The sequence below is a fragment of the Mauremys mutica genome, chromosome 3 (genome assembly GCF_020497125.1).
Source record: "Mauremys mutica isolate MM-2020 ecotype Southern chromosome 3, ASM2049712v1, whole genome shotgun sequence".
Classification (NCBI taxonomy): domain Eukaryota; kingdom Metazoa; phylum Chordata; order Testudines; family Geoemydidae; genus Mauremys; species Mauremys mutica.
Window position 1 is genome coordinate 69,849,867 of NC_059074.1, and position 14,448 is coordinate 69,864,314.

Below are 14,448 nucleotides of genomic sequence, written 5' to 3' on the forward strand. Positions count from 1 at the left end.
TCCAGAATACATAATGTTGTTGTTTTAGTTAAATAAAATTTAAATATCTGTCTGGTGATGTTCTCCCCCTAATACAGCATGGCAAGAAGATCCTCCAAATATTAATGATTAATCTGTTGAATTGGACATAGTTCTCTTCCCAATGACTTCATAAATATCTGCTTCAATTACCTTGGGTAAATGAAATAACCAAACAATCATTCATTTTCTGATATAGCTGTAAAACTAATCTGAAAAGTTTTTTCAAAATAAATCACTTAAAAAACGTATAGTGTGTACCTTTTAAAAACGAAACCTACATCTACCTCTGAGTTGTGAAGAATATGTATTAAGATTATAACAACCAACAAGAATGCACTTTCATGTAGAAATCCATGATTAAATCAAGTCTTCCTAACTAGTGATTTAAATCATGATTTAAATTGTGATTTAAATATATTTGATTTAAATCAAATCCACCCTGATAGCAAATAAACTGTGAGTGGTGGAGGAACAAGCAAATTGCTTTATGTTAATTCTGTAGCTAAGTACCAGTGATGGACCTCCTTCAAAGTCATGTTAATTACCTTTTGAACTCACAACTTGTCAAAAGACATGACATTGTATAAAAGATCCTTGGGTCCTGATTCTGTCATCTCACATCTACTTAGGCTTCATCAGGGGAAGTTTGTCGCAAGACTGAGGTCCCAGTTATGCTGGTACACCCCGAATATGGTATTTGGACATTGGACTATAACCTATGAACTATTACTAAAAGAACTCTTTGCAACTACAAAGCTCACCATCTCTGCTATGAATCTGAATCTTAAGAATTGAACTCATGTCTGTATGTATATTGATCTTTTAACCATACTCTCCCTCTCTTTTGTTTTGTTAATAAATTTTAGTTTCGTTAATAAGAGTTGGCTGTAGCATGTATTTGGGTAAGATCTGAAACATTCACTAACCTGGGCAGTAATGTGTCCAATCCTTTGGGATTGGTAGAACCTTTTTTTATATGATGAAATAAGATTTTCAGAAATCGTCATATAGGTACCTGGATGGGGGCCTGAGGTTGGATCACTTTAAGGGAACTTTAAGGGGGGAGGGATAGCTCAGTGGTTTGAGCATTGGCCTGCTAAACCCAGGGTTGTGAGTTCAATCCTTGAGGGGGGCCACTTAGGGATCTGGGGCAAAAATCAGTACCTGGTCCTGCTAGTGAAGGCAGGGGGCTGGACTCAATGACCATTTGAGGTCCCTTCCAGTTCTAGGAGATTGGTATATCTCCAATTATTATATTATTATTATTAACTGTGTTGTTGGGACTTCTGAGTAACCAGTGAGGTAATAAAAGCTGTTTTATGCTGGTTTGGTAAATCTAAGTATTGGATTATCCACCAGTTTTTTGGGGATTGTCTGCCCCATTCTTTGCAGTTCACCCTAACTGAGTGTGACCACAGTTGGCTCCCCACTAGGACTCCAGTCACAGATGCTTTTTTGTTGTTGCCATTTTCTGTTTGACAGAACATCACAGGAGAAATCTGCTAAACCTAACAATCATTCTGTTAAAACAAGGAAGACTCACCCAAGCAGCAATCCCAGGAGGTAAGCACACTGAGGGCTTGTCTTCACTACGGGGAGATCAACGCTGCAGCAGGGGTCAATTTAGCGGGTCTAGTGAAGATCCGCTAAATCGACCGCAGAGTGCTCTCCGGTCGACCCTGATATTCCACCTCTCCAAGGGCTTGTCTTCACTACTGGGGTAAGTCGACCTAAGTAACAAGGTCTGGCGCTCATCACAATGTAATGTGTGTAGTTTAATACTTGGATTCACTGGGAATGTATAACATGGTCCAGGTGATCTCATTGAACTTAATGGTGAGAATAAATATGACGAAGGAAAAATCTGTGTAGTATTAAACACATGAGTGTGTAATTTATCTGTTATACACAAACCAGATTTGCTAGAGGCAGTGCTAGCATAGTACTGGCTATTTTGACATAGTCACTGCAGTATCATGGGTTTATAAAGTATGTTTTTCATGGTAAAACAGAGCATAGCTTTTCTGCAGATCTTAAAGTTAAAATCATATCTATAAAATTGAATTGCACGATGGAATGGTTATAATCACTTTGCTTTGTAGCTAACTCACTGATTTTTTTTTAAATCCTTCAACTCGTTGCATTATGACTAGCCTGTCATTGGTGGCACTTCACATAGTATGATAGTCATAGAGCTGTCAATAAGGTTTCAGCTTGAGCACACACTATTAACAGATCTTGAAAATAATCCTCTATTATTAAATTAAAAAGGTACCAAAATAAAATAAACACCAGTACTTTTAGTAATTATTTTTGTGTTTCTCCAGTTTGCAAACATTTTTTTCTTTAAAAAGAAGAGATACTCAAGACAACACAATCAAAAGAAAATGAAGTTACAAATGAGAACACAAACATCTAGGGCCTGATGCAAAGCCCACTGAACTCAATGAGAAACTTTCTGTTGCCTTTAGTGGCTTTGGATGGAGTCCCTTGTTGCCAACACCGAGTGGGTCATTTATTGCTAACAGTCTAAAAGTTTATTCAGTTCTTTAACCACTGTCTGAAATAATCTGATAAAGATTTTTGGATTTTGTGTTCAAACTTCATTAAAATTTGGATAAAAAGGCACATCTAAAAACAGAACTGAGAATAAACTACGTCAGCATAGCATAACAGCTGAAAGAAATGAAGATACAAGTGCAATCATGTAAAGCAGGGGTAGTCAATTATTTTTTGTAAAGGTTCAAATTTCTTGGTCAAAGGTATAGTCAAGGTCCAGCCTCCAGAGAAAATAATAATATTAAAAAAGCAACAATAATGATAATAAGTAGGGCTGTCAAGCAATTAAAAAATTAATCGTGATTAATCACGCATTTAGAAAAACAAATTGCGATTAATCACACTGTTTAACAATAATAGAATACCGTTTATTTAAATATTTTTGGATGTTTTCTACATTCAGTTACAACATAGAATACAAAGTGTACAGTGCTCACTTTATATTTATTTTTGATTACCAGTATTTGCACTGTAAAAAAACAAAAGAAATAATATTTTTCAGTTCACCTAACACAAGTACTGTAGTGCAATCTCTTTATCATGAAAGTTGAACTTACAAATGTAGAATTATGTGTTAAAAAAACAAACAAACAAAATTTGCATTCAAAAATAAAATAATGTGAAATTTTAGCACCTGCAAGTCCACTCAGTCTTACCTCTTGTTCAGCCAATTGCTCAGACAAACAAGTTTGTTTACACTTGCAGGAGATAATGCTTCCCGCTTCTTGTTTACAATGTCACCAAAAGTGAGAATAGGCATTCTCATGGTACTGTTGTAGCCGGCCTCTGCATGGGCACAAAGGTCTCATGGAACTGATTACAGGGTATAAGCCTAAATATAAACCTGTTTTTTGACAGCTATATTTATGAAACTCTGTTCTTAGATCATTAGATGACAAATGTGGATTATTGCCTTTGAATGTTTAAAAGGAAAAAAAAAATTAAAATTACCAAAGCATGTGCTGCTCACATGGAACAACATTTTGCAACAGAAAATCATACATTACTTTACCTCAAAGGTAGTCAATAGGCAGACCATGGGCCAAATCCGGACTGCAAGATGCTTTTGAACAGACCCCAAAATCTTTTCATTTACTTATTATTAGGGCTGTCAATTAATTGCAGTTAATGCACATGATTAACTCAAAAAATTAATCTTGATTAAAAAAATTAATCATGATTAATCGCAGTTTTAATCGCACTGTTAAACAATGGAATACCAATTGAAATTTCTGGGACCCCACTTTGTCGAATAAAGAAGCAGTTTCTTTATTTGGTGCCTTCCTCTCTCCTTGACTCTGTTGGCAATGGCAAAGTGAGTCTCAGCTGTGTGTATTATCTTTACCCAGTCATCAACTGGTGCAGATTTGTGTGCAAACAGAAAGAACTTCCCACACCTGAGTAAGTGGCTTTGTGACCCCGTGCGCCAGATCACACCACCACTCATGTGAGGGGAGTTCTTTCAGTTTGTGTGCAAATCCACGTTGGTTTAAAATAAAATAAAAAATCCTCTCCCTCCTCCCCCATATGAATTTGGGCTCTAGTCATTTGCCTAGGTCTTAATCTGGCCCTGCACTTGCAGCTGCTGCACTGACATGAGTCTCAGTGCAAGAGTTCCAATCTATTTTGTCAATAAATTAGCAGCTGAGAAGGATTTACATGACTTGTGTCCCCCTGAGGCAACAATTCACATTTGAATAAAAGTTCCTACAGACATATTTATATAACTAACCATTTTATTGGCTCATTAATCTAAGTTGTTAAAGTCCCCAGTTCATATCTGCATCATAGATAGGGTGACCAGATGTCCCAATTTTATAGGGACTGTCCTGATATTCGGGGCTTTTTCTTATATAGGTGTCTGCTACACCCCCCCCCCCCATTCCCTGTCCTGATTTTTCACACTTGCTATCTGGTCACCCTAATCATAGACCATGACAGCTCCATTTGAAATCTCTCTCTCTCTATCAAAATATTTTTGAACTGTTTAAAAACTATTAGGTCAGAGATCTGCATATTAAAAAGCCTGTGTCTGTTTTCACAATCACCTCCATGACAACAGCCTTTCTTGCAGTGAGCAACCATATATGCAGGGGTGGCTCTAGCTTTTTTGCCGCCCCAAGCATGGCAGGTGGGCTGCCTTCAGCAGCTTGCCTATGGGAGGTCTGCCGGTCCTGCGGCTTTGGCGTACCTGTCGCCGAATGGCTGCCAAATCCGCGGGACCTGTGTACCTTCCGCAGGCAAGCCGCCAAAGGCTGCCCTACTGCCAGCCTCACAGGGACCAACAGGCCGCTCGCTGCGGCTTGCCGCCCCAGGCATGCGCTTGGAGCGCTGGTGCCTGGAGCCGCTGCTGCATATATGCCTTCACACAAGACCTTCTCTGGTGTCATGGTGGAGGATGGCAAATGATGCTGGGGGAGGAAAGACACACGACTGCCAAATGGGAGACTCATTTTCTTTCCCCTCTCTCCCCAAGCATTGTGGGTAGGGTGATCCCTTTTAAAAAGAAAAAAATACAAATTTGAGCCAAGTGAGATTGTGTTGTCAGTACCCCCCATTAAAGCTGCAACTCTAGTGCCACCATTCTGACATGGAATCGTAGAAGACAAGAACAGAATCATGCAAGCATAGCTCTATTGCTGCCAGGGTCTGCAGACATGGCATTGATCTTTTATCAGGTGAATAGAGCGGGACACCTCTCTCTCCAAGGTCTGTCAGCACTGCTACTTGTGTTAGCCAGAGAGGGGCTGCTGGAGAGTGACTCCCAAGCTCTCTCCTACACTGAGTTTGCTGTGGGTTTTTTTTTCATATAGTCCCAGACTCTGCTGGCCTAAGGAGCATGAGCTTGATCTCTGGACCTAAATTCAGTTTTCTTGGTTCTCCAGATTGTATCATTGCTAGACCTCCCTTGTGCACCTCCAGGTTTAATGCCATTGGGTATAAAAAGGAGATGCAGTTTCCGACTTTTACAGTTTTATCATGAGACACGTGATCTCTGGTATTTTTCTTAAAGCTTTGGGCGCTGAAGTCATATGGAAACACTAGAATTTCTGCTTTCATTAAAAGAAATGTTTCTAGCCCTCATAGTTGCAGAGATAAGGTTGGAAACATGAACCCTGAAAGTTGAAAAGCCATCATGCAAATAAAAAGAACCCCAAATTTATTATTTGTAAACCTTACGAATTTTAAGCCAGTCTCAGGAGCTTTTGGGGCCTTGCTCATGATATTCAAATATTAGGGGTTGCCAATACTGGAAATAAAATGCACGAAGTGATGTGGTATATATTGTACGTTAGTGACACAGATGAGCCAAAGCAAGGACATTTTAAGTTGCCCTGAAGTTGATTCCTTAGCCCTAGGGCATGAAGGACATGAGTATCTCCTAGCACTGGAACTAGCCTTCCCTACCAGGCCCTGCAGGCCTACAACCAACTATAAGCCATTCATTTGCTTCTTCTCATTTGCCAGCCCTGCCTGCCTGGTGTCACACTGCTAGTTGGCTCCATGCCAGTTTTCCCATGTGTGTGGCCTCACTCCTGATATGGCCCCCTAACCCCGTAGTTGCAGCCTGACAAAGGAGTCAAGAAGAGGTAGGCAAGGGGGGAAGTGAGTCAGGAATACAGACAGGGAGAAAACGATGGGAGAGGTAACTGGTAGGGGAGACAGGGTAAATCAGAACTAAATATTCTGCATGCTTCAGAAAAGCGCCGCGCAGACAGATTTACTACCCCCAAAGTTGTAATTTGTTCCACCTCCCAGCATCCTGAAATCCCCTCTCCCTTTCCTGCATTGTCCACTTCCAAACAGTAAGAAACTGGCCAGTCCAAAGAGTTAAAAACCTGAGACCAAATACATCCCCAATAAAGTCAATAGAGTTACACCAGGGAGGAATTTGGTCCCTAGGGATTAGCTAGTATCCTAAAGATTAGTAAATCATTGGAGCCACTATATTTTATGTGCCTCAGGTCATTGAATGATGCAGCACGTACCATAATAGTCACAGTACGTGTGCACAATGGACAGTTTAACAATGGCGTGCCCCCCATAATGTGAATTTCCTGAGTTGTATTTGTATGTTTCACAGATCTTCATATAACTCATAGGGGTATGTGTGTGTTGTGTATGTGCGTAGGGAGGTATGCTGAGTGAGGAAAATGATCCAAGGGGTAAACATCTTCTCATATTAAAATAAATTCTTCATCTTCCTTTCAGAGTTTATTTTTAACAAAATATCTTTGGCTGCACTGCAGCATTTTTTCACTAGTTGGAGATGGTTATCTTATCAGAAAGTTTCCCCACTGAACATATTCACATAGTTAACACTGCTCTCCCTTGTGAGCTGGCTTCAAGCAGGCTTTTTTTCCGCTCCATGCACAGACTGCAATCAAATGTTATGGTGATGTATCAGTAGCTTACTGGGAAGTGAGACAACTGATTATGTGATTTATTTATTGTAATTAAGTAATGTAGAAAGAACCTATAAGCCTAAACTTGTTTGAATCCATATTCATAATCTAAGCATTCAATTCATGCCCCAGAATCATTTGTCAATCTGGCCTTTTTTTTTTTAATGTTGCCTAGAGACTCTCTTTTTCCTTTTGCTATTAAGTTACCTGAAACTGACACTAAGCCTTGGATCTCCTCCAAGCTGTAATAAAATAAAAGGAAATGTACTCCATGCAGTTGGGCCAGCAATTACTTTACCTACAGGCTTAATAAAGGCCATCTTTAGATCAGGTTGGATTTGTAAAAGCAGCAGGTTATTCATTGTTTAAACAAAGCTACAACTTTTTGTTTGTGACGTTTTTTAATTAGTGGCAGTCTTCTCACTGGCTTTTTGTTTTGGCTGTTTTGTTTATTGAGTTTGCCTATGCAGCTTTACTTCTTCCTCAGGTGTTTTCAAAGGCAGACTGTGAAAGAAGAAATCAAGCTGTGTGCAAAGCTTCAGAGCCCTGAAACCAAAATGTGCTCGATGGGAATGAGCCATTCACTTTTATTTGGGGGAAAATACCAGAGAAAATATTTGCACTTTGAAATATTTGAGTTCCGGAGTGGGTATGAACTTTTCCTTCATTTGAGTTTTAAAAAGGGAAATAACAATTAACTAGCACTCTCCACATCTTTGAAGTGCTGTGTAATCATTAACTAATTAATTTGCTATTGGGTTCTCCCTCTAGCAGTTCTGTGAGAGAAGAAGGTTTCAGCATTTTTTCATTACATGGAAGCTGTGTCCAAGGCCTTAACCACCTACTTAGGAACACAGGAATTGTCATACCAGACCAGAACAGTGGTTCATCTAGTAAAGTAGCCTATCTCCAATCAATGCTTCAGTTGCATGGAGTAACCTTCCTATTGGGGAAGTTTCTTACTAACCCCAAGAATTTACTTAGATTGTAAGCTCCTGGAGGTAGGGACTCCTTTTTTGTTCTGTGTTTGTACAGGACCTAGCACAATGGGACTGTGGTCCATGACTAGGGCTCGTAGGCGTTACGGCAATACAAATAATAAATAATGATTAATGGCTGGTTTATTCCTTTCCAGTTACTGAAGGCCACCAGTAGTCACTCAGCGCTAGAGGTGTTCACTTATTCTGTTGCTCGATTTACTAGTGCAGTTTAATCTGCTCAATCATAGTAAAATAAACCTGATGGATTCCTGAAACAAAGAATATCTAGACCAGGTTAAAACATCAGTTTGTACTTATTAACTACTGGTTGCTTTTGGGTGGAGGAATTGTGATTCTCGATGGAAGAGTGGGCGGTCTAGTAGATGATTGGGTTATTAATTACTTGTCTTAAGGAACTGTGATGAAATAAAACTTATGTTGGACAGTCTTCCAACATTCTTGTTTTACAGTTCAAGGTCTTTCACTTACTCCTCACATTCCTGAAACTAATTATTTTACTTACACATTCAATTCCTTTTATGCTGATATTTTCTAATTTAGTTTATTAGGGTTACAATCTTAGCAAACTTCCTTATTTTCGTTCTTCTTTATTGTACTGATGAACCTATTAATGTATGATTGTACTTTGAACCTTCTTCTTAAACACATATTCCAGTGTCTTCCTTAGGAGCAGCAGCTGCTCCCATTTTTCTGTAGTGTTCTCTTTTTAAAGTCTGTCAAATGATAATCCAGTTGAGTGCAATTAAAACTGAACAGTGTTCCTCTCTTGTCATTTTAATGTAGACTTTTATAACCCACTTGCTGGGAAAAGCTATTTTCCTAATTAAAAAAAATCTTATTTTAAAGTCAGCTCTTACTTTCCTTCTCTCCTGTCCCCCAAAACTGTACATCATTTCTGCATCTTACTAATTCAAACTTTCCTGTTCCCTGTAGCCATCAGGGGACCTGTCCTCAGTTGAACTGTAGATTTGCTTCTGATGAATACTGTGTTAAACACTGCTTATATGGGTTACGGATTAGTAATGTAGTAAAATAAGTGATATCTGAAAGACTGAGACATTTGTTCCCAGTTTATAGGCAGTAAGGGATTGGCTATCACATATGTTAACTCAAGTCACTTGTTGTGACTAGGGTTGCCACCCATCCGGTTTAAACCCGGCAGTCCAGATTTCTGCTTGAGTGTCTGGATGCCATTGGACAAGCCACAATGTCTTTTTTTTAATCTGTGGCAACCCTAAGCAGAAGGAAGGAGGCAGTGTAGCAGCAGCAGCCATCCCTGCCTCCGGTGCTAGGCTGCTTGTGTGGCTTGCAACGGCACGTGGCATGCAGGGGTGGGGCCTTGGGGGAACAGGTGGAGAAGGGGTGAGGTCTCAAGGGAATAGGTGGGGCAGGGATGGGGCCTCAGGGGTCCAGTTACAGCCATTAGAAAGGTGGCAATGCTAGATGTGACATATCTGTCATTCTTTCAAAGGGGAGCTGCTGACATAATCATCAGTATTCTGATGCTTATTTCTATTGCAAGACTTTACCACTGTCTTTATAATGATTTATAGCACATTTGCAATATAGTGTGTTTTTGGAAGGGTGTTTAAGGGGATGAGTTAGTAGTGGAATTGAAAGTCCTCCATGGTTGTCCCGTGGAAAAGACAGAAGCAAAAAACTGATTAAGCTCCACTGTAGAATTGTAATGCAGAGCTGGATCAGAGTTTGCAAGAAGCAGAGCTTCTTGAAATTTTTTTTTACTGTATTATTTTACTGTATTATTTTATTGTATTATTGCAACAAGGTGTTTGTCTCAAGGATGGTGCCAATAAATCCAAATGCAGCAGAAAGCAGCAGTTGTAACACACACGCAAAATAAGGGAAGTCCTGTTATAAAATGAACATGTAAAGGTTTGTAGTAGTTTGCAGCTTTAAACAGTAGGCTTCCCAGACAGAGGTGTGAACAGACCAATATGAAGAAAAGAAATGCCGGGGGTAAGTTTTGATGAATACTATGTATTAACCAGTGATCTACAAAAATCAGTATTTTCTCTTTTTTCACAGCATGGCCGTACCCCTCTACATCTTGCTGCCTACAAAGGGCATCTCCGTGTTGTGCAGATTTTGCTGAAGGCAGGCTGTGACCTGGACATTCAGGATGATGTAAGTAGATGCAACCATTCTTATACCAAGGGGCCTGCTCTTCCAATCAATGACTCAGTTTCTGAACAGAGCTAGCGTTTTGCTTCTTAAAGGTGGGGTGAAATTAGAACAGAATCAGTCTCCCACCTTTGAAGCTTGACAAGTAAAACTGTATCAGAATCATAGTAAAATTAGTGTTTTAGATGAGTAGCTTGGTCCTTATTTTCAAGCTGTAGCAGAGCATTAAAAGATGCCTTTCTACTCCAGGCCTGAGTGAGTAGTAATAGAGGATGTTGCCTGCCATTTGATACATACATGGAAATACGAGCTCATTTGTGCCATACAGGAGCCCCATTGAAACACTTTACATGATATAATCTGCCAGGAATGTTTGCAACAGAGAGGACTTCAAAATGCAGAAGCTCTTCTCCAGAGAGCATAGAAAAATGAGCAATTGGCCTGAAGTACTGTACAGTACCGCAGCAAATTGGCTACCAGTGTAATGCCTGCAGTATGCGTTATTCCCTGTCTCTCATAACCTGGGATGATAAATGAATAGTGTAAGTTATTTGTGATCATCCTTACAATTAGCAAATGATAGTTTTCAAAAAGTAAAAAGTAAATCATTGGTATTTCTCAGTTTTTCTATAAAAACAATGGTAATGCTAGAGCTGAATGCTAGGGAAAACGTTGCTTAGATGATGAGAGATTGGAATTATTTGCATAATCAATTTAGGTCTCTCACTCTGACAAAGAAGGAGTTAGGCTGAATTGTTTTTAACAGATTGAAATAAACTTGTCCAGATTCATTGCTGACTCCCGTTAACAGACTGTAATTTTGCCTCTGATTTTTTCTGTGGTGCTCCAGCTTGGGATAGGAGTAATGACCCTGCTCCCAGGAGTCTTAACATTGTTACTTGTGTCCTGACCCAAGAGGTCTGTTCTACAAATGCTGCAGCACTTTGATGAAGATGGTGTAAGCCACAGGAGAGAGCTCTCCTATCAGATTAGTTACTCCAGCTCCAGGAGAGGCAGTAGCTACATCGGTGGGGGAATCTCTCCCGCTGATGTAGCGCTGTCTACATGGCGGGAGGAGGGAGAGAGGGGCGGAATTTAACATCAGTATAACTACATTGCTCAAGGATGTGGATTTTTCATACCCCTGACCAATGTGGTTATCAGGGCCGGCTCCGGGCACCAGCATCCCAAGCAGGTGCTTGGGGTGGCAATCTGCAAGGGGCGGCAGTCCCTGTGTTTTTGCCCCCAAGCAGCACACCGAATTGCCGACGCGGATGGCGGGGGCAGTCCATGTGCCGTTAGGGCGGCATGTGCGTTTCCGCGGTGGCGGCAATTCGGCGGCAGCTTCTATGTTCAGCTGTCCGCGGCGGCGCAGCTTCTGTCTTCTGGCTGAAGACAGAAGCTGCCGCCGAATTGCCGCCGCCGCGGAAACGCGCGTGCCACCCTAACGGCACACGGACTGCCCCCACTGTCCGTGGTGGCAATTTGGCGCCCTGCTTGGGGCGGCAAAAACAGTAGAGCCGGCCCTGGTGGTTATGCTGAAGTGTAGACCTGACCTGAGCGGTGTCCGCACAGTTGCACTATTTAAGTTCTCTCACAGGCCATGTGCGATGGTGCTTAGAATGCAGGACTAGGCATTAGGGGCCAGATTTTTAAAGTGTTAGGTGCCTGAATATGCAGATAGGCACCTAGTGTGATTTTATTCAAAAGCACCTAGGTGCCTAACTTCCATTGGGTGCTTTTGAAACTTCCACCACACACCTGTCTGAATCTGTAGGTGCCTAAATATCTTGAAAAATCTCACCATTAGACAGCTGGGTTCTATTTCTAGCTGTCACTGACACTGAAATTTAGGGTAGTCTCTGGCAGGCTTGTAACCTTGATTTTTCTGCAACCACTCTTGTACTAAGGGAGTTGCTCTTGAGTCAGTAATTCAATTTCCTAACCTCTCATTGCTACAGTTTGCGTCTCTGTAAAATAGGGCTAAGACCTGATATACAGATGTATCAGGGGGCTAGATTAATTCATATTTGTCAAGTGTTTTCAGATCCTCTCCATAAATGGTGATGTGCATAGTTAGTGCAGAGTATTGTTGTTATAAAGAAATTACAGAAAATATATAAGTACAGTCAGCTTTCCTGTAAGTAAGGTAACTACTCTGAGAATCCAAGTTATGCCAATTATTTACCAGGTGGGATTTTATGGGGAGGAGCTGGGGGGGGGGGAGAAAATGAACTATTTTCTCAGTGGGACTGGCATTTTTTGAATGCTGTTATCACAAAATCTGTGCTATTTGTACATCTAACATTGCATTCTGAAGAAACTGATTAAAAGTAGGCATGCTGGGAAAATTGTAAATCTGAATTTATCATTACATCAGCCAAAGAGTGAATCTTACTCCTTTGCAGATATATTCAGTTCATTCACTTTTCCTGTAACTTTCACCAAGTCCTGGTTCACCACAGTGTGATGCTGTACCAAGCACTGTGACTAATTTTAACAACAAACTAGAAATGTGGTTATGTTGTAAAGCTTATGTTCATAGAATTGAATTCCATTTTTGAGTCCCCTTGTATTATACTGGATATCTCCTCTGGATATAATGAGAGCTCCAAGAATTGTTGTGCATTCCGAGTGGTGCTGTTCGGGTTTGTTTCTTAGGGAAAAGAGGGAAGGAGAATAAAACTCCCAACTTGAGGATTGTCACAGGACTGCCTGAGATGAAATGTGTTAGCTAAAATATGTCTGCTTTGCTTTCAGATGGTAAAAAAGCCTCCTACCTATAAATTCCCTTAGTACAATCCATTTTTGCACACTTTTTACTTGCATCACACAGAGATGTTTCTATTCCTTTTTAGACACTGTTACTGTGTGTCAGAAACTGAGGAAGAAACCCTTTGTTCTGTTGGCACTGATGGATCTCAGCATCTAATATTGTCAATTAACATCCATTTAATTAATATTATTCATAAATATACAGTTAGATTTTTAAATTATGCATGGGGGAAATAATCAGATAATTTATTAAAATATTTTAAATGTCTAATTTTCCATTTTTATGCAGAATTATTGTGATTACACGTGCAAATTATTCTCCTGCAACTTTTAAAATCTGATCCATGTTCTGTTTCATTTTTTAAAAAGACAGGGGGAATCCAACAACAAAATTTTAATTTTGAGCTGAATATCTATAGCTAATTCATAAATGCAAGAACTAGCTTTTCATCTGCCGCATGGCGAATAGAAGTGGATAATTCTAAATGTTGTGGAGAGAGTAAAATACTAACTTCATGTTCTGCAGATGAAGTACTTTAAAACACTAAGAAACATGAGAAATTAGTTGAAGAATGACCTCCAGTGGCCTGGAGTGGGATTATTATGAATTTCAACCTGTGGAAACCAGCTCTGTAGAGTATGCAACTCCAGGAACTAATTCTTTCCTTCTCCCTGCCAATCCTGCAAACTCTTATTGGAATGCTAATTCAATCTCTGATTGGTCAATGAGTATTCATACAGCACATACTTCAGAAATAGTCAAGGAGAAAGTTGCCCTGGTGAAAGGAATCAAGGAAGAAAAAGATGAGAAAAACCAGAGGAGAAAGGCTAGAAAGGAACCTAGAAGATCAGAAAGAGAGAAGGAGGTTAGAAATCTTGTGCATCAATCTTGCCTTGAGCTTCCCTCTGACATGGCTGCATGTAAAATCTTTGATTGGCAGTTTGGCATGTTAGAGTTCCTAAAACGGTGCATGGTTGCATGGCTGGGTTTCATTCTTGATGCTTTGCATAAAAATTATCTACCCCTCAATTGGCGTCCCACTGAAAGCTTTCTGACTATCTCAATGGAAAGTATGTCATTAAAAAAAATGAAACTTTACTTCTGGGAGCCCCATGGGAAAATCTAAGTTGAAGAAACTAACAGAAATGGGCCATAACCCAAAGTTTAAAATTATTTCAACCAAAATGTAAACATGCAAAGTGCCTTCAGTAGTTCCAGTAACTGACTTTTTAATTTCCTTTAGTTATGTTTATACTTTCTTGCCTTGATCATTTCTGCTGGCCTTTTATCACTATTGTCCAAGAGTAAAATGCTTATTATTGTGATTTCATGATGATTCTCTCTGTTTAGCAAGGGAGAAGAGAATAACAAGTTCACATCAATGCTTGGAAGCCCTGAATGGCTGATTCAACTACTTTAGAATATTGAAATAGTCATATGTTATTAGGAGTCCTGTGCTCTTACTGATATCATTTTCCGTATTTTAAAAATTATGATTTTAATTAGTAATATGCTAAAGAAACATTACTGTTCACTCTTTGAT

General features: G+C 39.9%; 1 protein-coding gene across 3 annotated transcripts in view; it reads left to right on the forward strand.

The window, feature by feature from the left end:
- The window catches only part of ANKRD6 (ankyrin repeat domain 6), a 159,316-nt gene that overhangs the window by 114,827 nt on the left and 30,041 nt on the right, over positions 1-14,448 (forward strand). For 2 of the 3 annotated variants that reach the window (XM_045010698.1, XM_045010699.1), the window contains exon 3: positions 10,034-10,132. In XM_045010698.1, coding sequence (XP_044866633.1) covers positions 10,034-10,132 — 99 coding nt within the window. Of the gene's footprint in view, positions 1-10,033; positions 10,133-13,430; positions 13,771-14,448 lie in introns of those variants that run through there. The other variant, XM_045010697.1, reaches the window with a different exon arrangement.